Raw genomic sequence first — 21145 nt, forward strand, 5'->3', positions numbered from 1 at the left:
TATTAGGGTGCATCAAAAAACACAATTATTGAATTTTGATATGGCTGGGTACTAAAAGTGTTCCAATATATGTAGAAACAACACATACAAAATATTTTTCCAATACATGATTATTTAGGGGTGCCACCATAATAAAGTGGTGAACAGTTCAATGGTCGCCATGGAGATTTGAGGTCAGCAAAGACTGCAGCTCAAGAACTCTGAGGTGATCTTTATGTTTTTGTTGGTATTTATACTCCTATTACATATTACTACCAAATTTGTGATTTTGTTTTTGTAATTTGAATGATTTGTAGTCATATTTCTAGGTATTTAGTGCTCATTGCTTCTACTGTAGCTACCATTAGCTAGCTACAGTTTGCTAATGACGGTTAGCTAATAGCTGAGCAAGCATAACAACAACAGTAATATAGAGTAGACAGTATTACTGATGCTTCATATTTACAATAGACTGAGCAATTAAGTTTGAACTTTAGTTAATGAGTTTGCCAGTAGAGAGAGTTTATTTAAATGTGTTACTATTGCCCCTTGTGTTTACAATAAAATACAAATAAAATAAAAAACAAAGTGTTTAAATCCTCGTCCATAGCCTTGTCACTTCCCGCATTGACTATTGTAACGCTCTCCTCTTCGGCCTCCCTCACAAATCCCTCCATAAACTTCAACTGGTTCAGAACTCTGCTGCCCGGATCATCACCAGGACCCCCTCATTCCACCACATCACCCCCATCCTGCAGCAACTCCACTGGCTCCCCGTGACACAAAGAATCACCTACAAAATCCTCCTGTACACCTTCAAGTCCATCCATAACCTTGCCCCCCCTTACCTCTCTGACCTCATCCACACTCTTAAGCCATCCCGTTCCCTCAGATCTTCCTCCTCCATCCATCTCACTGTTCCCTCTGCACGCCTTAGCACTATGGGGAGCAGAGCTTTCAGCCGCTCTGCTCCCCAACTCTGGAACTCATTGCCACCTGACCTCCGTAACTCTGCCACCCTTCCCATTTTCAAATCTCAACTCAAAACCCATCTGTTCAAACTTGCCTATTCCCTCTAACAGTTTCACATGGTCCCCCCATCCCGATTTCTTGTATGCTTTTATTTATTGTTTGTTGTCTTTTATCTTGTATTTTATATTGGTGTTCTTATCTTCTGTACAGCGACCTTGGGTGTCCTGAAAGGCGCTTTTAAATAAAATGTATTATTATTATTATTATTAAACTTTATATGTATGTCAAATATCCATCACTGCTACATAAAATTCAGGGTAAGGCCATGTGAACATGTCCCATTTACCGACATTCATTTTGTCAATAGGACAAATTGAATGGAGACTCTTGAAAGTTGAATTCTTAGGAATACCCAATCGAAAGAGAAAACAAATATATTTACTTTGATAACCCTATAGAACAGGGGTCTCAAACTCAATTTACTTGGGGGCCACTGGAGCTCGGGTCTGGGTGAGACTGGGCCGCATCAGGTTTTCCCAAAAAAAAACCAAAAAAAAACGCATTTATTAAAAACAAAAAACTTTAAAAAACTTTGGTTCAAATTTTCTACAAGAAAAGCTCTGATAAAACATTCCACTGTTCTCAAATATCTTAATTTTTATTTTTCTACACAAAATAAGATGAAAAATAAACAAATCAAGAAGAAAGAAAATCAATCAATCAGTAATAAATAAATAAATATAATAATAATAATAATAAAAGGGCAAATAATAAAAACTTAAGAAAGCACATATAGTTGGTGGGTAGACAAATGATTTTTTTTCAGATTAAAATGAACAAAGCATTATTAGAGCCCTGTAGACATGACAAAACACGACTATAGTCACATTTATACTCTTTTTATTTACAACATATTGCGCAACTGCAGGGTCTTGAGACACATGCTAACTCGCAAACTAGAGAGCTAGCGACCTAAACGGTAGCCTTCAAGTTATTTCCTTTAAACTTAAATAGCCAAAACTTACCACTTCCACACGGATAGGGAGGATAACTATTAACAGTTATTTAACCTTTAACATGAACATTAATCAAACGTAATAATTTTTTCTGGGTACATGATACCATACAGCATCCATATCAAACTTGCGCGGGCCGCACTAACATTAAACTTTCATATCGAGGCGGGGGCCTCAAACTAGTGTCCTGCGGGCTACATTTGGCCCGCGGGCCGCGTGTTTGAGACCCCTGCTATAGAAAATGATGCTGTATAGAAGTTCATTGTACTCAACATTTCCAGGTCAACTTTTTGGCAATTAGACTAGAAATTGCACATTTTCCGAAATTTTACACAAGTTTATGTGTGAGGTGGCACCCCTAAATCTCAATGGATTTCCTCAAAACTTTGCAAAAGACATTTTTATGTTCATTCGAAAAAAAAATGGAATGCCAGCCAAATTGATATTATGAAATTAAAAGTTCCCATTCAAATTTGATGCACCCTACTGTATATACAGCTTGAACCGAGATGAAGACTAAACAAGCACAAAGAGGTCCACCCTTCTCTCCTGTGTCATGTGATGCGGTTGAAGGCTACTAATACCGAGTTGTGTCAGGCTATAATTTGACATACTGTACATAGCACATATAGATGTTTTTTATTATATTCCCTTTAGGTGCTTAGGATTGCAGGATGATTGGTACTTTTGGTACTTTCAAGGTTTCCTGTAATAACAAGGGTTTGTTCCATAGCAAAGCACCCCCCCAAATATCACCCGTACATTAATATGACCAAAGCTATTTACTACACTGCACAGTATTTTTATGCATACCGTAAATGCTCTAATTCTAGCCAAGTCCAGGACGGGGCGTTAATTAAAACAGGCCGTACATGGAGAGATGCTGTTATTTGCTAAATGTGAAAAGTCTTTATATAGAAGTGTTTGTTTTTTTTACTTTATCATGATTGGGATTGCATGAGAAAATGGAATGGGAAACAGATATAAAACAGTCAAATGACACAAGACTCGAACGCAGTGTTTTTCAACCTTTTTTAGCCACCGTTTTTTACTTCTTGTGGCACACCACTAACCAACAATGTTCCAAAATGTCACCACGACCTCTCACGTGCATCACTACATCTATTGGAGGAACGAGGCCATCAGCTACCAATATTACATTGCTCTGCCCGTCTTTACACCACGGACCCCCCACAATGACATCATTGCACAAAATGATAAATAAATGTGTTTTTTAAAAAGTGATATTGGATAATTCCTCACGGCACACTGGTTGAAAATCACTGCTCTAATGTTTAGGCGCTCCAACTGTAAGATGATCCAGGAACAGTTGGAATTGGAGCCCACCCCCCCACACCCCATTATCATCCCCCCGGGGGGCCCTGTGGTCGACATGACCACTGAATTATGAATGTGCAAGGACGAACTGTAATGCACAACATACTGTAGCAGTAATAGAACCAATATTGGGAGAACCAAGGGAGTATTTAGTCATTTGGGGGCTCATCATTTGCCCCCCTCCACTTCCTTTATTATTTTTTGTACAAAAGGTGAGTCATTTAGGCCACATTGTTCCTCCTTTTGATATCTGTCACAGTTATCTGTCAGTTTACTATGCTGTACACCTCCTCCACAAAACCATTTGAAATTTTTTTCATCATGAAAAAAAGTCCTGAAAATCCTCTTGAGGAATTATTATTAGTGGCGTCATTAGGCCTATTTTATTTTTATTTTTATTTTTATTTTTATTTTTATTTTTATTTTTATTTTTATTTTTATTTTTATTTTTATTTTTATTTTTATTTTTATTTTTATTTTTATTTTTATTTTTATTTTTATTTTTATTTTTATTTTTATTTTTATTTTTATTTTTTTACATTTATATTTTATTTGTTATTTGTGCCCTGCCATTGGCTGTAACCGGCAGTCCAGGGTGTACCCCGCCTCTTTCCCAAAGTCAGCTGGGATAGTCTCCAGCATACCCGCGACCTCAGCATTGATCGGAGCGTTTATGGTGCACAGAAAATGTACTGACGTGTAATGACGTCGCCAACTACTGGCCTGGCATGACTATTACAGCCTTTTGGCTTGGAATGGGGGCCCATTTATTTCATCCTGGCCTGAGTGGCGTCACGTGACGGCTCAGCACAAATGAGCTCCACCACCAATCCCCTTTGTGCTTTTGTGTTTAAAGTGCCGATCAAGTGACGCTCGCTCTGAAATTACAGACAAAGGCTTCCCTTAACGCTGTTTAGGACGCTTTAACTAGACCGGCTCGTGTTACGAGGTTTGCTGGCTTCCGTTTGATAGAAAATAACCAAACGAGACCATCTTACTTAGACCAATGACTTTATGACCGTTAAAAATATCATTCGACAAAAAGAGCCATCGCAGCAGTAAATGAACATAAGTGCTTATTTTGCAGGAATGGAAAGAGCACTTTGACGTTTTGGGATGTTCAATCGGACAAAAATGCCACTGTGGTGTTTGTCGCCGCCATCTCGGCAAAACTAAGCTAACCTGCTTCACTCAGAAACATGAAACATCGGTACTGTCCAGTTGGGTGCATTGGGTGCATGTACAGTACGTCCAGGGCTCTACATTAAAAACAAAAATGACTTGCCCATGGGGAATCCTTAAGGTGAGAACTACTTGCCCCAACTTGCCCCATGTAAAATGAAAAGACTGCCATAATGATATCATCTCATTTTTGTGGCATCACATGAGAAGCTCAAATAAAGTTGAAATGATTATCATTTCTTGTGGTTGTTTTCCTACATAGATCATGACGTTGCATGGAAATATGGATTGGCAAGAGACTTCTAGACACTTTGCCTTGATAAATAAAAGTACATTCATGATTGAATAAACATTGTGCTTATTAAATAATAAATGACAACACAAGTTATAGGGGGGCGGCACGGCGTTCTAGTGACCTCACAGCTAGGAGACCAGGGTTCAATTCCACCCTCGGCCATCTCTGTGTGGAGTTTGCATGTTCTCCCCGTGCATGCGTGGGTTTTCTCCGGGTACTCCGGTTTCCTCCCACATTCCAAAAACATGCTAGGTTAATTAGCCACTCCAAATTGTCCATAGGTATGAATGTGAGTGTGAATGGTTGTTTGTCTATATGTGCCCTGTGATTGGCTGGCCACCAGTCCAGGGTGGACCCCGCCTCACGCCCCAAGACAGCTGGGATAGGCTCCGGCACCCCCAGCGACCCTTGTGAGGAAAAGCGGTAGAAAATGAATGAATGAATGACAAGTTATTGGGTAAACATTCTTTACTATTGCAACCTGAGTCAGATCAAACTAACAGCAATATACTATGCTGATAATTCATCAGATAATAGTACTGACGCATTGTATTTGGAGGAATGTCTGAAAAATAGTGTAGATGTATGTTAACATGGCATGCCATACTACCTTACACATGGTAGTCGTAGTAAGCAGTGATATTTATAAGTTGTGCACCACAATGAAACATTATTGAATAGACACATTTGTGTACTAGTAAAGTGTTTTGAATCCAGAAAAAAATGCTCAATGGTCAAACAATAATTTGTGAAGCAAAGGTGATAAAAATCCACAGAGAAATGGAAGCGCTAGATTTTGTAGCTTGTGCAAAATCAGCACTTGGTATTGGATCTAATGGGTGGTGTTTCATTGTGACCACTTCAAATTGTCACAGCAATGTGATTCACTCACCTGTGCCATCATTTGATTTGCTGCCGCTAATAAAATACTTGTTTAGGAGGCACTGGTTCATCACTTTTTGCTCTTTTCCTTCACAAGTTGTCGAAGAATTAGACCATGTTGGCAGGGACGCCATGATAGATGTTTTCCTAGTCAAACCATCGCTGATTGGGTGATCGCCAACAAGAACGGGTGTGGGTAAAACGCGGACCGCGGTCTAAATAAATGATTCTGATTGGTCCGTTTCAAGATTTGCAAGGATCGGTTTGCAAATTACCACCGGAATTACACAGTCCGTGTTTTACCAACACCCAACAAGAACTGCTTTTAAAAAAAACTCTTGGCAGTATGGCATGCCAAAGTGCATTCCCGACGGGAATATCACTCATTGGATTTACTTGCCCCAATTTTGTTTTAACTTGCCCCTGGCCATCGGTACATCGTTATTGTCGAGCCCTGACGTCATTTAAATATATATATAAACTGGACTAAGAAGTATTAGAAAACTCAATTTTAAACAAAAGTCATTTATTCTCTCTCTTTGTATTAACATAAATTTGGAATAGAATTTATTAAAAAGACTTCTAAGGAGCAAAGCCTCCCCTGACCACGCCTACTCTATTGCAACTGGTCAGGGGTGGCGGATCGGCTCCATGCCCCCCCCGCCTCGTCTCCCCCAAACGTTGACATGCTAATAGCTATCAGCAAACAGTAAAGAAGAATCGCATGACTGTGGTCGAATCCGGCATGGAGCTGTGCTTTATTGTCAAAGCAGCCGTGACCGTGGGGTAGGTCTTTAGCTCCATGGAAAACAACAAAATTGCCATTGTTGCCGTATTGCGGTTTAGGTATACACATATCACACCCAAAAAGGCTTTCTGGCTGCCATTTTCAATAAGAAGCAACCAATTTTTTAAAGTTGTGATGAGAAATTGAAAAGATGTGGTGGGAATCTGGTGAAGTTCTGGTACTGATGAGGGTTAGGAGTGGCCACATCAAAGAAGAGTACAAAGTTACGTACAGAGTACAACAACATATCAAAACATATGAATAAATACACAGAAAGGTTTCAGTCATTGCTTAACTTTCTGGCCTTTGAATTGCTTTTTTGTTTTGTTTTTCTTGTTTTTATTGATAATATCCTGATTTTTCTCTTTCGCTGATGCTTTGGGTTTATTCTTTGTGACTTGCTTTTGTGCCTTCTTTGCGTTTTTCCTGGATGGCATCTTACCTTTTGACAAGGTTGTGTTTTTGTGAGCGTTCTTTGGTGGAAGTTCTTTACCGGTCGTGAATTTCGATCTCTTCTTTGCATCGTTCCTCAGAGGTGCCTTCTTCTTAGGCTTCTTTAACATTTTGCTTTTCTTCACTGCCTTTAATTGATTCTGGACAGGTGACTTCCACTTGGCTTTGCTCCTCTCCACGCTGGCTCGCTTCTCTGTGGTCGTCTCGGCGATGGTCGGTCTGACGGGGCCACCGGATGCTTTAGTGGCGACTTTGAACGTTCTTTGCGGCGGCCTGGTCGGTTTTTCATTGGCGTCCATCAAGGTCACTGAAATGGGAACACGTGCGGTTAAACACACGCTTGTTGTGCGGATGCTTTTTTAAAAGCGCAGAAATAACACGCAGATGGCATTTAAATACAGACCAATCCTTTGTTTTCATCGTGTCGTCGAAGGAAAGCCTCATGGCTCATAGGAACATGGTTGACGTGTTCAAATGTTCTGGCACTATTAAGACTAGAATGGGGGTGTCCCAACCTTCTTAACTAACCAATGAAAATATGAGCTGGAAACCTCATATGACAAATATACAACATAAGGTGGCCAGAAATATTTCAGTATTGAACAAAGCTAAATTTGTTCTCAATCAGAAATCACTCCACACTCTTTATTGCTCTCTGGTTCTACCATATCTTACTTATTGTGTGGAAATATGGGCTAATAACGATAAAAGCAATCTTCACTCGCTAAATCTTCACTGCAAAAAAGGTCAGTAAGGATAATTCATAATGCCGCCTACAGAGAACATACTAACTCCTTATTTCTAAAATCACAAATACTTCAACTTGCTGATATAGTTCATCTTCAAACAGCTAAAATAATGCATAAGGCTAAAAATAAGCAATTAGCTAAAAATGTCATCCAATACTTCGCTACAAGAGAGGAGAAATATGATCTCAGGGAAGAAGTACATTTGAAACACGTATATGCTAGGACTACGTTAAAAAAAGCCATAGCATTTCAGTAAAAAAAAAAACAAAAAAGTAAAAAAAATTATAATATAAATAAATAAATAAAAATTAATAAAATAAAGTTTAAAAAAAACAAAAAAATAACTTAAATCATATTAGGAAAGCAGGAAGTGAACAAATGTGGAGAAATATGATCTCAGGGAAGAAGTACATTTGAAACACTTCTATGCTAGGACTACGTTATGCTAGCCATAGCATTTCAGTAAAAAAAAATAAAAATTAAAAAATTATAATATAAATAAATACAAATTAATAAAATAAAGTAAAAAAATAACTTAAATCATATTAGGAAAGCAGGAAGTGAACAAATGTGGAGAAATATGATCTCAGGGAAGAAGTACATTTGAAACACTTCTATGCTAGGACAACGGTAAAAAGCCATAGCATTTCAGTAAAAAAAAAACTAAACATTTTAAAAATTATAACATAAATAAATAAATAAATACAAATTAATAAAATAAACAAATAAAATAACTTAAATCATATTAGGAAAGCAGGAAGTGAACAAATGTGGAGAAATATGATCTCAGGGAAGAAGTACATTTGAAACACTTCTATACTACGACTACGTTATGCTAGCCATAGCATTTCAGTATGTGGAATCAAACTATGGAATGGATTGAGTAAGGAAATCAAACAATGCACAACGATGAGCCAATTCAAGAAACAATACAAGCAGTTGATGTTTGCTAAATACAAGGATGAAGAGTCTTGAACCAGTCATGATGTGCTATATATATCACTATATTGACACTTACTATGGTACACATTATGGCATTGGATGCTCATATCACCGAGTACTTCGGTTCTTGACAAAAAAAATAAAAAATACAAAAATATTCAAAACATTTCAAAAAAATTTCAAAACATTTAAAAAAAAATTCAAAACATTAAAAAAAAAAATCAAAAAAATAATAAAAAAAAACTTAAACTATATTATGAAAGCATGAAGTGAACAAATGTAACAGTTAGTGATTGTAAAAGTACCAGATGGAGGGGTAGGATTTAATAAGCTTTGCTTCTTCCTTCTCCTTTTGGATATGTGGAACTGTGAACTTATTATGGGATGCACTCAATTGTAATCTGATGCATGTTCAAATGAAATCAAACCATTACCATTACTAAGTGGTCAGTGTGCCAAAGAAAGGAGAGCCAACATCAGGGAAGCGAAGATGAACATCATAAAAAGTTTGGAGAGAGGAGACACGCTAGCTGCATTTTTGGTCTGGTCTCCAATATCCACTGCTAATGTATACTCGAGGGGTCATGGATTCTGTGCGCTGTTACAAAGAAGAGAAAGGAGGAGCTGACGGAGGTACAGTGGTATGAAAAAGTATCTGAACCTTTTGGAATTTCTCACATTTCCTCCCCCTTCTGTCATTGTTTTGTGTGCTATCCTCATTCAAATATGAAAACCTATAAATGTTTGGGTGGTTTCAGTTAAAGCAGACACTGTTTTTTTTCATTTGTGTGATTTTGACAAAGATCAGATCACATTTGATGGTGATTTTATGCAGAAATGTGAGAAATTCCAAAAGGTTCAGATACAGTGCATCCGGAAAGTATTCACAGCGCTTCACTTTTTCCACATTTTGTCATGTTACAGCCTCATTTCAAACTGTATTAAATTAATCTCTTACCTCAAAATTATACACAAAATACTCCATTATGACAATGTGAAAAAGTTTAAAAAGTTTTTTTGTGACTTTTTTTGAATTTATTACAAATAGAAAACTAAGAAATCACATTTACATAAGTATTCACAGCCTTTGCCATGAAGCTCAAAATTGAGCTCAGGTGCATCTTTTTTCCACTGATCCTCCTTGAGATCTTTCTACAGCTTAATTGGAGTCCACCTACAGTAAATTCAGTTGATTGGACATGATTTGGAAAGGCACACACCTGTCTATATAAGGTCCCACAGTTGACTGTGCATGTCAGAGCACAAACACCAAGCATGAAGTCAAAAGAACTGTCTGTAGACCTGCGAGACAGGATTGTCTTGAGGCACACATCTGGGGAAGGATACAGAAAAATTTCTGCTGTTTTGAAGGTCCCAATGAGCACACTGGCCTCCATTATTCGTAAATGGAAGAGGTTTGGAACCACCAGGACTCTTCCTAGACTCTTCCTAGGCCGGCCTTCTAAACTGAGCGATCGGGGAAGAAGGGCCTTAATCAGGGAGGTGACCAAGGCCCAGATGGTCACTCTGTCAGAGCTCCAGCGTTCCTCTGTGGAGAGAGGAGAGCCTTCCAGAAGGACAACCATCTCTGCAGCAATCCACCAATCAGGCCTGTATGGTAGAGTGGCCAGACGAAAGCCACTCCTTAGTAAAAGGAACATGGCAGCCCGTCTGGAATTTGCCAAAAAGCACCTGAATGACTCTCAGACCATGAGAAACAAAATTCTCTGGTCTGATGAGACAAAGATTGAACTCTTTGGTGTGAATGCCAGGCGCCATGTTTGGAGGAAACCAGGCACTGCTCATCACCAGGCCAATACCATCCCTACAGTGGAGCATGGTGGTGGCAGCATCATGCTGTGGGGATGTTTTTCAGCAGCAGGAACGGGCAGACTAGTCAGGATAGAAGGAAAAATGAATGCAGCAATATATAGAGATATCCTGGATGAAAACCTGCTCCAGAGCGCTCTTCACCTCAGGCTGGGGCGAAGGTTCATTTTTCAGCAGGACAACGACCCGAAGCACACAGCCAAGATCTCAAAAGATTGGCTTCAGAACCACTCCGTGAAAGTCCTGGAGTGGCCCAGCCAGAGTCCAGACTTGAATCCGATGGAACATCTCTGGAGAGATCTGAAAATGGCTGTGCACAGACGTCTCCCATTCAACCCGATGGAGCTTGAGACTTATTGCAAAGAAGAACGGGCAAAACTGCCTAAAGATAGGTGTGCTAAACTTGTGGGATCATATTCAAAAAGACTTGAGGCTGTAATTGCTGCCAAAGGTGGATCAACAAAGTATTAAGCAAAGGCTGTGAATACTTATGGAAATGTGATTTTTTTGTTTTCTATTTTTTAATAAATTCAAAACATGTCAAAAAATTTTTTTTTCACATTGTCATAATGGAGTATTTTGTGTAGAATTTTGAGGTATGAGATTAATTTAATACAGTTTGAAATGAGGCTGTAACATGACAAAATGTAGAAAAAGTGAAGCGCTGTGAATACTTTCCGGATGCAATGTACTTTTTCATACCACTGTATACTTCCAGACTAGCACGGAACAATATCTTAGGAAGGCAGGGAGGTCTGAAAGACACAAACTAGCTGTTGTACAACAAACACACAAGCGGCTGTGAGACGAATGCAGGCGTTTTAGCTTTAGCATGCACGCTACGGACATCCAATAACACGTGATCAGACATGACGACAGTGACTTGAGGTGACTTACGTTCCTGGGGGACAAACGGGATCTTTTTGCCCCGAACTTTGACCGGCTGAGATTTCTGTTTACATTTTCCGGGAGGAGCTCGTCTGCGTAAATAAAACAAAAAGATAGCATTGTTAAGACAGGAAGTAATACAGGCTAGAAGCAGCAACCCCGCTACCTGGATGGGTCCATGAATTTGAAGACCGTCCCGGTCGGCGACATGGCGCTTGGGTAGGAAGTGGCCAGGAAATACATTTCCCCTAAAAAAACAGAAGCGGGTTTTAGATCAGTCCTAGCGACGGCCCACAAAGACACCGATAGCAAAAGGACTTCCACCTGCTTCGTCCTCAGCAAAGGAGATGATGAACTTGTGGTGATGATTAATGAGACCAGGAAAGGAACACGTCTTGGTGTCCCCCATGCAGATGCTCCTCTCCTTCCAGCTTCCTGTCTCCCCGTCTTCCTCCAAGGCCATGATACGCCTGCAGCATCAGCAAAAACAAGAAAACGTATTTCAATATTCTTACAATTCCAGCAGGATTCAATTCAACGTGACTACTCCAAATCACTACTCCGAGTACCGTATATTGCATCATGTTATCATCTACCAGGCGTGGTAGGTAGCACGGCCATTCCTGCATCGATGTTATGGGCATACTTATGTTATGGGCATACTTTTGAAGAAAAATCTTAGCTTGTCAGCAATAATACAATGTTGCAGAAACAGTTATTCTAGACCAGTTATTCCCAAAGTGTGGCCCGCGGTCCCCTAGTGGGCCGTGGTGGTACTGCAGGTGGGCCATGAGAGGTCATTAAAAATTTGATTAATTTTTGCAAATATTAATTTTTTAAATCATTTTTATTGTAAAATATGTTTTGCACGATTAAAAAAATAGATTTGTAGGCCTAACTAATAATGTATTGCGTGTTGTTGACCTGTCACAATATTTTAGGAACCTTATGCTGTTTATGATTGGAACGTAGCTCTCATCATGGTCATCATGCCAGTCTTGAATGCAGTTATGAAAAATATGAGAATTAATTGTGTCTTTTGTGTACACCAAAGATGAAAGGTTTGGGCTTCCTCTATCCCCCTGCTTTCATTTCAATCCTGAATAATAATAATAATAATAATAATAATAATAATAATAATAATAATAATAATAATAATAATAATAATAATAATAATAATAATAACAAATTATTATTACTATAGAATAAATCATTGTTATATAATAATAATAATAACAATATAATAATAGCTTAATAACTAATAACTAAACTTAATAACTAAATTATTATTATTATTACTATAGAATAAATTATTTTTATAATAATAATTATTAGTAGTATTATTTGTATTATTATTATTAATTGATTCATACTTAATAATAATTAATGATAATAATTATTATTATTATTAATAAATAATTAATAATAATTATAATGATATAATAATAACAAATTATTATTATTATTATATTATAATGTAATCATTATAATAATTATTGACATAATGGTGGACGAAAACAATTATATAATAATAATAATAATAATAATAATAATAATAATAATAATAATAATAATAATAATAATAATAATAATAATAATAATAATAATAATAATGCGTGAGCTGTAAGGTGCTTGTCACTGCCATTCTTCCATAGAGGAAAAGCCAACAATTTTTGTTTGTTTTGCTTTTTTGGACACCAGCAGCACTACCTTGCAGAAAGTCAAATGCACGCAAGATATTTTTAATGCACTGCATTTCTCTGTCAAGATGGAGGATTACGTAGCCATGCTCACCAGGAGGTGGTCAGACTTTTACAACAAAGCATCAGAGCTTTTCCCGGAGAAAGAAAGGCTGCATGTACTTCATATACGGACAAAGGGTAAGAACATGTGTTTGTACAAGAACTTCCATCCAGTCACCATTTCAAATTCATATTTTTGGTGTGTACAACAGATGGGCATTAAAAAATGGCAGTCCACAGTCCGCGTTTTACCCACACCCGTTCTTGTTGGCGATCAACCAATCAGCGATGGTTTGACTAGGAAAACATCTATCATGGCGCCCCTGCCAACATGGTCTAATTCTTCAACAACTTGTGAAGGAAAAGAGCAAAAAGTGATGAACCAGTGCCTCCTAAACAAGTATTTTATTAGCGGCAGCAAATCAAATGATGGCACAGGTGAGTGAATCACATTGCTGTGACAATTTGAAGTGGTCACAATGAAACACCACCCATTAGATCCAATACCAAGTGCTGATTTTGCACAAGCTACAAAATCTAGCGCTTCCATTTCTCGGTGGATTTTTATCACCTTTGCTTCACAAATTATTGTTTGACCATTGAGCGTTTTTTTCTGGATTCACTTTACTAGTACACAAATGTGTCTATTCAATAATGTTTCATTGTGGTGCACAACTTATAAATATCACTGCTTACTAAATACTCTTATTTATCAAGGCAAAGTGCCTAGAAGTCTCTTGACAATCCAGATTTCCATGTCATGATCTATGTAGGAAAACAACCATTGTTGATTCATTCATTCATTCATTCATTTTCTATCGCTTTTGTTTTGTTTTGTGACTATCTTTGTTTACACTCTAATACACAGGCTACGGGATCTCTACAGGGAATGCCACCACTTTAAGCACGAGCAAGCTACTGAGCTAACTAGTCCGCCTTAACTTAGTCTCACCTTAAGAAAGGGTTTGAAACTAAATTGGGAAGAAGGACATAGTAAGAAGCAGACAATTTACCACTTCCACACTGAATGAAATGACAACCTTTTTTCACTATGTCATGTTGGACTCTGCATCCATGGCTGCAAGATAAGGTAATGTCATGTAAGCTAATGTCTCATCAATGTAACATTACTTATGCCATATGACTTGTCTTACGATAGTTTTGGACTGATAATATAGACCAGTCATGAAAACAAAGATCCATCCATCTATTTTCTATACCGCTTATTCTCACGAGGGTTGCAGGGGGTGCTGGAGCCTATCCCAGCTGTCTTTTGGCGAGAGGCAGGGTACACCCTGGACTGGTGGCCAGCCAATCACAGGGCACATATAGACAAACAACCATTCACACTCACATTCCTACCTATGGACAATTTGGAGTGGCTAATTAACCTAGCATGTTTTTTTTTTTTTGGAATGTGGGAGGAAACCGGAGTACCCGGAGAAAACTCACGCATGCACGGGGAGAACATGCAAACTCCACACAGAGATGGGTGAGAGGGTGGAATTGAACCCTGGTCTACTAGCTGTGAGATCTGCGCGCTAACCACTCGACCTAATGATAATCATTTCATCTTTATTTGAGATTCTCATGTGATGCCACAAAAATGAGATGATATCATTATGGCAGTCTTTTCATTTTACATGGGGCAAGTTGGGGCAAGTAGTTCTCACCTTAAGGATTCCCCATGGGCAAGTCATTTTGTTTTTAATGTAGAGCCCTGTCGGTTTTCATACATTTTGGTTTTTGTGGAGCATTTTGGAAGGAATCAATAACACAAAGCGAGATACCACTGTAGGTATCTGTAAAGCACAGATGGATGGAGTCGGCTTGGACTTACCCGCTCATGAAGTCTCCAAAAATGTACAAGCCGTTGAGATTGGGTGATTCACAGCCCCTGTAGACGAATCCGCCCGTCACAGACTTGCCGACATGGTGGCTGTACGCGTGTATGGGCGGGATGTCATCTGGCGTTGGACAGAGACAAGTTGACAGAATGTGAAGGGAAGGACAGCTGGTGCACGGACGCAGAAGAAACGCGACTCACTCAAGGACGAGTCGTGGCACAGTTTCATGTCGTAACACTCAAAGCCTTCCTTCGCTCGCCATCCGTAATTCCCGCCTTTCACGATGATGTCAATCTCCTCGTAGCGGTTCTGGCCCACGTCGCCACAGAATATTCGCCCACGGCCATAACGGCTCACGGGGTCCCCACGATCCACTGAGCACCTCCACGTGTTCCTGACCCCGTAAGCATACACCTCGGGTCTAGCGTCCTGATCGCCAACAAAGGGATTATCTTTGGGAATCCTGTACTGCTTCCGGTTTCCGGCGTCATTCCCTTCCACGTCGATGCGGAGAACTTTCCCCAACAGGGCACTTCTGTGTCAAGAGGGACAAAAGAAGCTTGGAATACAAACTTCCGGATGTCACGGCATCTTGGCGGCGGTGGGGGCTTACCGGTTTTGCGCGTTTCCGTACTTCCCGAATGGGTCGCCTGCTTTTCCGCCGTCTCCGGTGAAGATGTACAAATAACCATCAGGACCGAAGAGCAGCTGGCCTCCGTTGTGGTTGGCGGCCGGTTCCTCGATCTCTAAAACGACACTGCCATCATTTGATTTGTTACATTCGTACGTTGTTTTGTGTTGTTTGCACATCCGGTACACTCCGGGTCGGGGGTAGGTAACCTGCAGCTCCGGAGCCGCGTGCGTCACAACAGCGTCCAATTTGGGAGGCAAAATGTTTGTTTATAATCGGCGACTAGGCGTGCTAATCACGAATGCATCAAAGATGGGCCAGAATGGCTCTTTCGATAGTAAAGGTTGCCGACCCCCGGTTTAAGTCCTGGATTGGCGTTGGGGTTCCTGGTTTAACTTGGCCCCTTCTGTGTCGTCACGCCTCGGCATTTGACAAAATGTAATTTTTGGACATCATGCTCTCCTTCTTCTGGCAACACACCAGAGCAGTGGTCTCAAACACGCGGCCCGCGGGCCAAATGTGGCCCGCAGGACACTAGTTTGAGGCCCCCGCCTTGATATGAAAGTAGTTTAATGTTAGGGCGGCCCGCGCAAGTTTGATATGGATGCTGTATGGTATCATGTACCCAGAAAAAATTATTACGTTTGATTCATGTTCATGTTAAAGGTTAAATAACTGTTAATAGTTATCCTCCCTATCCGTGTGGAAGTGGTAAGTTTTTGGCTATTTAAGTTTAAAGGAAATAACTTGAAGGCTACCGTTTAGGTCGCTAGCTCTCTAGTTTGCGAGTTAGCATGTGTCTCAAGACCCTGCAGTTGCGGCGCAATATGTTGTAAATAAAAAGAGTATAAATGTGACTATAGTCGTGTTTTGTCATGTCTACAGGGCTCTCAACTTTCAAGACTTGATGCTATGTTGCTAGGTGCTAGCATGCTAATTGATAGCATGTTATTATTTATGCTAATTTACTCATGTCTAAAGGCAAATACACAAATGGCATGATGCAGGGAGGTTACAGGACAGCCTTGGCAATTTCTAAACTTGAGGCCCTCTTGCTAGGTGCTAGCATGGTAGCCATTAGCATGTTAGCATTTAAGCTAATTTACTCATGTCTAAAGGCATATACACACATGGCATGAAGTAGGGATGTTATAGGACAACTTTGGCACTTTCTAAACTTGAGACTCTCTTGCTAGGTGCTAGCATGATGACTGTTAGCATGTTACCATTTTAGCTAATTTAGTCATAGCTAAAGGTAAATAGACACATTACATGATGTAGGGATGTTATAGGACAACCTTGGCACTTTCTAATCTTGAGGCTCTCTTGCTAGGTGCTAGCAGGATGACTGTTAGCGTGTTAGCATTTAAGCTAATTTACCCATGTTTAAAGGCAAGTACACACATGTCATGATGTGAGGACACTGTGTGACTGCTTTAACACTTTTGGGACTTGGTGCTTTCTTGCTAGATGCTACCATGCTAACTCTTAGCATGCTAGCATTGTGGCTAATTTACTCATTTATAAAGCCAAATACACACATGGCATGATGTTGGGACACTGTGGGACCGCCTGACATTTTGGGACATGGTACCTACTTGCTAGATGCTACCAAGCTTGCTCTCAGCATGTTAGCATTTTGGCTAATTTGCCGCTCTCAAAGGCAAATACACACATGGCATGATGTGGGGACACTATGGGACTGACTTTTCGCTTTTGAGACTGTGCTTTCTTTTTAGCCGCTACAATGCTAACTGTTAGCATGTTGGCATTTCAGCATGTCAACTTTGTCGCTCAATTCCTTGTCTAATGTACGCATGGCATTGCTCAGCGGCGCGGCACGGCAGACACCGGGCCCGAGGTTCACAGCACAGGTGGCAAGCCCATAAAAATTTCTGCGGGAATTTTCTAGTTATTATTATTATATTTATTTATTTATTACTGGTTGATTTGTTTGTTTATTTTTCATCTTATTTTGTGTAGAAAAATAAAAAGTAAGATATTTGAGAACAGTGGAATGTTTTATCAGAGCTTTTCTTGTAGAAAATCGAAACCAAAGCAAAGTTTATTCATTTTTCTGTTTTTAATAAATGCGTTTTTTTTTTTTTTTTGGGAAAACCTGATGCAGCCCAGTCTCGCCCAGACCCGAGCTCCAGTGGCCCCCAAGTAAATTGAGTTTGAGACCCCTGCACCAGAGTGTAAATAAACGGCGCCTCGACTGGTTTTAGAGAAGCAGTGCCCTCCATTTTGCGAACGTACCTCTCTGAGTAAGGGTCGGCCATGTTCATGTCACTTCCAGACACCCTCATCTCGCTGACTCGGACCTTGTCCAGCTTACCGTCGACCTGAATGGAGTAGTATATGAAGAAGCGTCCGTTGTCACGGTAACTGGGGTGGAAGGCCATGCCCAGGAAGCCCCTCTCGTCCCCCGGCCAGGGCGTGGTCATCACCTGCCCGCTGATGTCCAGGAAGGGGGTCTCCAGGCGGCTGCCGTCACGCAGGTACACCCAAACAAAACCCACTTGCTCAGCAACGAACAGGCGCCACGTGTCGTCGCCGCTGTGCAGCATCAGCACCGGGTTCCTCAGGCCGTTGGCCACCTCCGTCAGGCACAGCTGGAGACAGCCTCCGGGGGCTTCGGCCACCCGGCCCAGGTTGCTGTTGAGATCGGTGCTCTTCAGCACGTTGGGGTAGCAGTAGTCCTGGTCGGAGAGGTCCACCATGCTGCAGAAGGTGGACACGTCCCGCTCGCTGGTGTCCTGCAGCAGCTGGTTCGCCGTGAGGTACTTGATCACATGACCGCATTTGCTGTGGAACTCTGAGCAGAAGTCCAAACAGAGGCCAGGAAGCTCTCTGACGGGCGTGTGGGGGTCCTCGGCGTCATACAGGTGGGCAGCATATGGAGAGCACTCCTGATGGGACCAATGTCAGATGGTTAAACACTTTGGGCGAGAACCTTTCTTGGGCACCGACACCTTTTTAGATCGTAAGTCACACAGTCAAAGCCTCAACAGGAGCACAATAATATACGGCGTACAGGAAGTAACCTAGAATGGAGTCACGTCCTCACTTGTGAGCAAAGTTAACATATTCCTTTATACTATTAGCACCGCTTCACTTCTTTTTACACTTGTGTGACGCCTAATAATAGGACTTTAAACATCGCCTGTACTGTAAATAAAGACTTTATGATGGCCGCAGCTTGACCCTGGAACAGACTACAGCATTACCTTGGTTTTTGTTATTTATTTGTTCCAAAATATCCAACTAAAACCGAAATGTACAAAACCTGAAGCTATTTAAATAATGCAAATCCATTGCAGGCACCCAAATTATAAACAAATAATATATTCTATAGAAAATAATTATAGATTTGCATGCACTAAATATTTCATTCATTCATTCATTTTCTACCGCTTTTCCTCACAAGGGTCGCGGGGGTGCTGGAGCCTATCCCAGCTGTCTTGGGGCGAGAGGCTGGGTCCACCCTGGACCGGTGGCCAGCCAATCACAGGGCACATATAGACAAACAACCATTCACACTCACATTCATACCTATGGACAATTTGGAATGGCTAATTAACCTAGCATGTTTTTGGAATGTGGGAGGAAACCGGAGTACCCGGAGAAAACCCACGCATGCACGGGGAGAACATGCAAACTCCACACAGAGATGGTCGAGGGTGGAATTGAACTCGGGTGTCCTAGCTGCGAGGTCTGCGTGCTAACCACTCGACCACTCCCAAAAATATTCACAAATAATATATTTTATAGAAAATAATTATAGATTTACATGCACTAAATATTTATATATGACAAATGAATACCTTTTTGAAGACTCTTGTTGGCAAACACAGCGAGGTGTTCAGAGGAAGGAGAGGAGGGGATGCCAGCTTTGTACTTCGTATCCCCCATGGCGGGTTATTTAATAAAAAAAACACACAGGTGCTTTGTTTGGGCAATCCATTCTGCAGAATGGTCCCGTTCAAGGAAAACGGACTAGTTTATGACGCTCAATATCATACGAGAACCCAGGCGGTGTACAAAATGTACGTTTGTACATCATATGAACATTGGGGCATTTGACTGTATTTGCTTTATTTCTTTATTTCCGATTAACTTTATTGTTGTTTTGGTAATGAAACATTCATCTCAGACTAGCTTCTGAATGACACCACAAACTAAACCTATGGTAATTATTCAATTAATTGTATTATTTATTATTTATATTTTAATTATTTTAATTTGTTTTATTAATATTATTTTATTAATAATTACGCAAAATTATTTAAATTATTTGTACAAATTACTGATTATGCTGTACATTGTTGTTCATATTTGATGTCATCTATTTATTCTCCACATTCTTATTTTTATTATTTATTATTATACGGGAGCCAGGCGACATTTCGTTGGCAATTTCACTGCTGTGATATTGCGCAATGACAATCTATCTATCTATCTATCTATCTATCTATCTATCTATCTATCTATCTATCTATCTATCTATCTATCTATCTATCTATCTATCTATCTATCTATCTATCTATCTATCTATCTATCTATCTATCTACCTATTTATCTATCGATCTATCTATCTATCTATCTATCTATCCATTTATCCATCTATCCATCTATCCATCTATCCATCCATCCATCCGTCCATCCGTCTATATGTCTATCTGTCTATCTATCTATCTATCTATCTATCTATCTATCTATCTATCTATCTATCTATCTATCTATCTATCTACCCATCGATCTGTGTATCTATCATCCGTCTAGCTATCCATCGATCTGTCTATCTATCATCCGTCTATCTATCTATCCATCTATCTATCCATCTATCCATCCATCCATCCATCTATCTATCCATCTATCCATCTATCCATCCATCCATCCATCCATCTCTAAATAGTATCATCCATCCATAAATAATCTGGCTTTATATACATTATATACATATAACTATACATGAAAGTATCCATAAAGAAAGCCCTATTGATTTACCTGGCACATGATTTCCTTCAAGCTGTCCTCACAGAGGTCACGCCCCGCCACTTCCAGCTGCTCAATAATGTCCCAGTACCTCTCCGCTATGTGGTTGTCGGTCTTCTGGTCGCAGCATCCAAAATCCTGGTACTGACCGCAGAACTCCAGGTGCCAGGGGGGCCGGAAAGGAGGCTCAAAGTCCAGGCACTGAGGGTGGCCGTGCGCCGGCCCAATCCAGGAGGCGAGCAGCATCACAAACGTGAACATGAGGGACGGGACAAGGCGTTTATTAGGATAGGTCTGATTCTTTCCCGTCACAAGTGGAGATGGGCGTGAAAGCGTGCGGCAGGCTCCACGCCGACGCAGCCCGGCAGCACCCTGAAGTCCTGGCATGTTTTGACGCCTGCCCTCGAAAGAACTCAACAAAGAACTGTTTGCTTTAACGTATAGACTCCCGCCTCCTCTTCCCTGATTAGTCTCACAAGTTCCCTCCTCCTTGAAGTAGTCCTCATTAAGACGCAATTGACTTGGGAATAGCAGCCATCCTGGTGTGCTGGGACTTGACTACGTGCTCAACAGGGCACAGTGTTGCACGGACATGCACACATATCATATCAATA

At 40.3% G+C, this 21145-nt stretch overlaps 1 protein-coding gene across 1 annotated transcript; it reads right to left on the reverse strand.

Annotated features, from left to right (window-relative positions):
• Positions 1-6280: 6280 nt before the first annotated feature.
• Positions 6281-20918, reverse strand: hhipl2 (HHIP-like 2). Its single transcript, XM_058077969.1, has 10 exons — positions 20544-20918; positions 17793-18445; positions 15516-15659; positions 15103-15437; positions 14896-15022; positions 11638-11783; positions 11480-11561; positions 11323-11405; positions 6894-7211; positions 6281-6462 (listed from the first exon to the last, which is right to left on the reverse strand). The coding sequence occupies exons 1-10, from the start codon at positions 20916-20918 to the stop codon at positions 6281-6283; spliced, it is 2445 nt and encodes an 814-aa protein (XP_057933952.1).
• Positions 20919-21145: the final 227 nt, after the last annotated feature.

This window comes from Doryrhamphus excisus, chromosome 7, assembly GCF_030265055.1.
Source record: "Doryrhamphus excisus isolate RoL2022-K1 chromosome 7, RoL_Dexc_1.0, whole genome shotgun sequence".
Classification (NCBI taxonomy): domain Eukaryota; kingdom Metazoa; phylum Chordata; class Actinopteri; order Syngnathiformes; family Syngnathidae; genus Doryrhamphus; species Doryrhamphus excisus.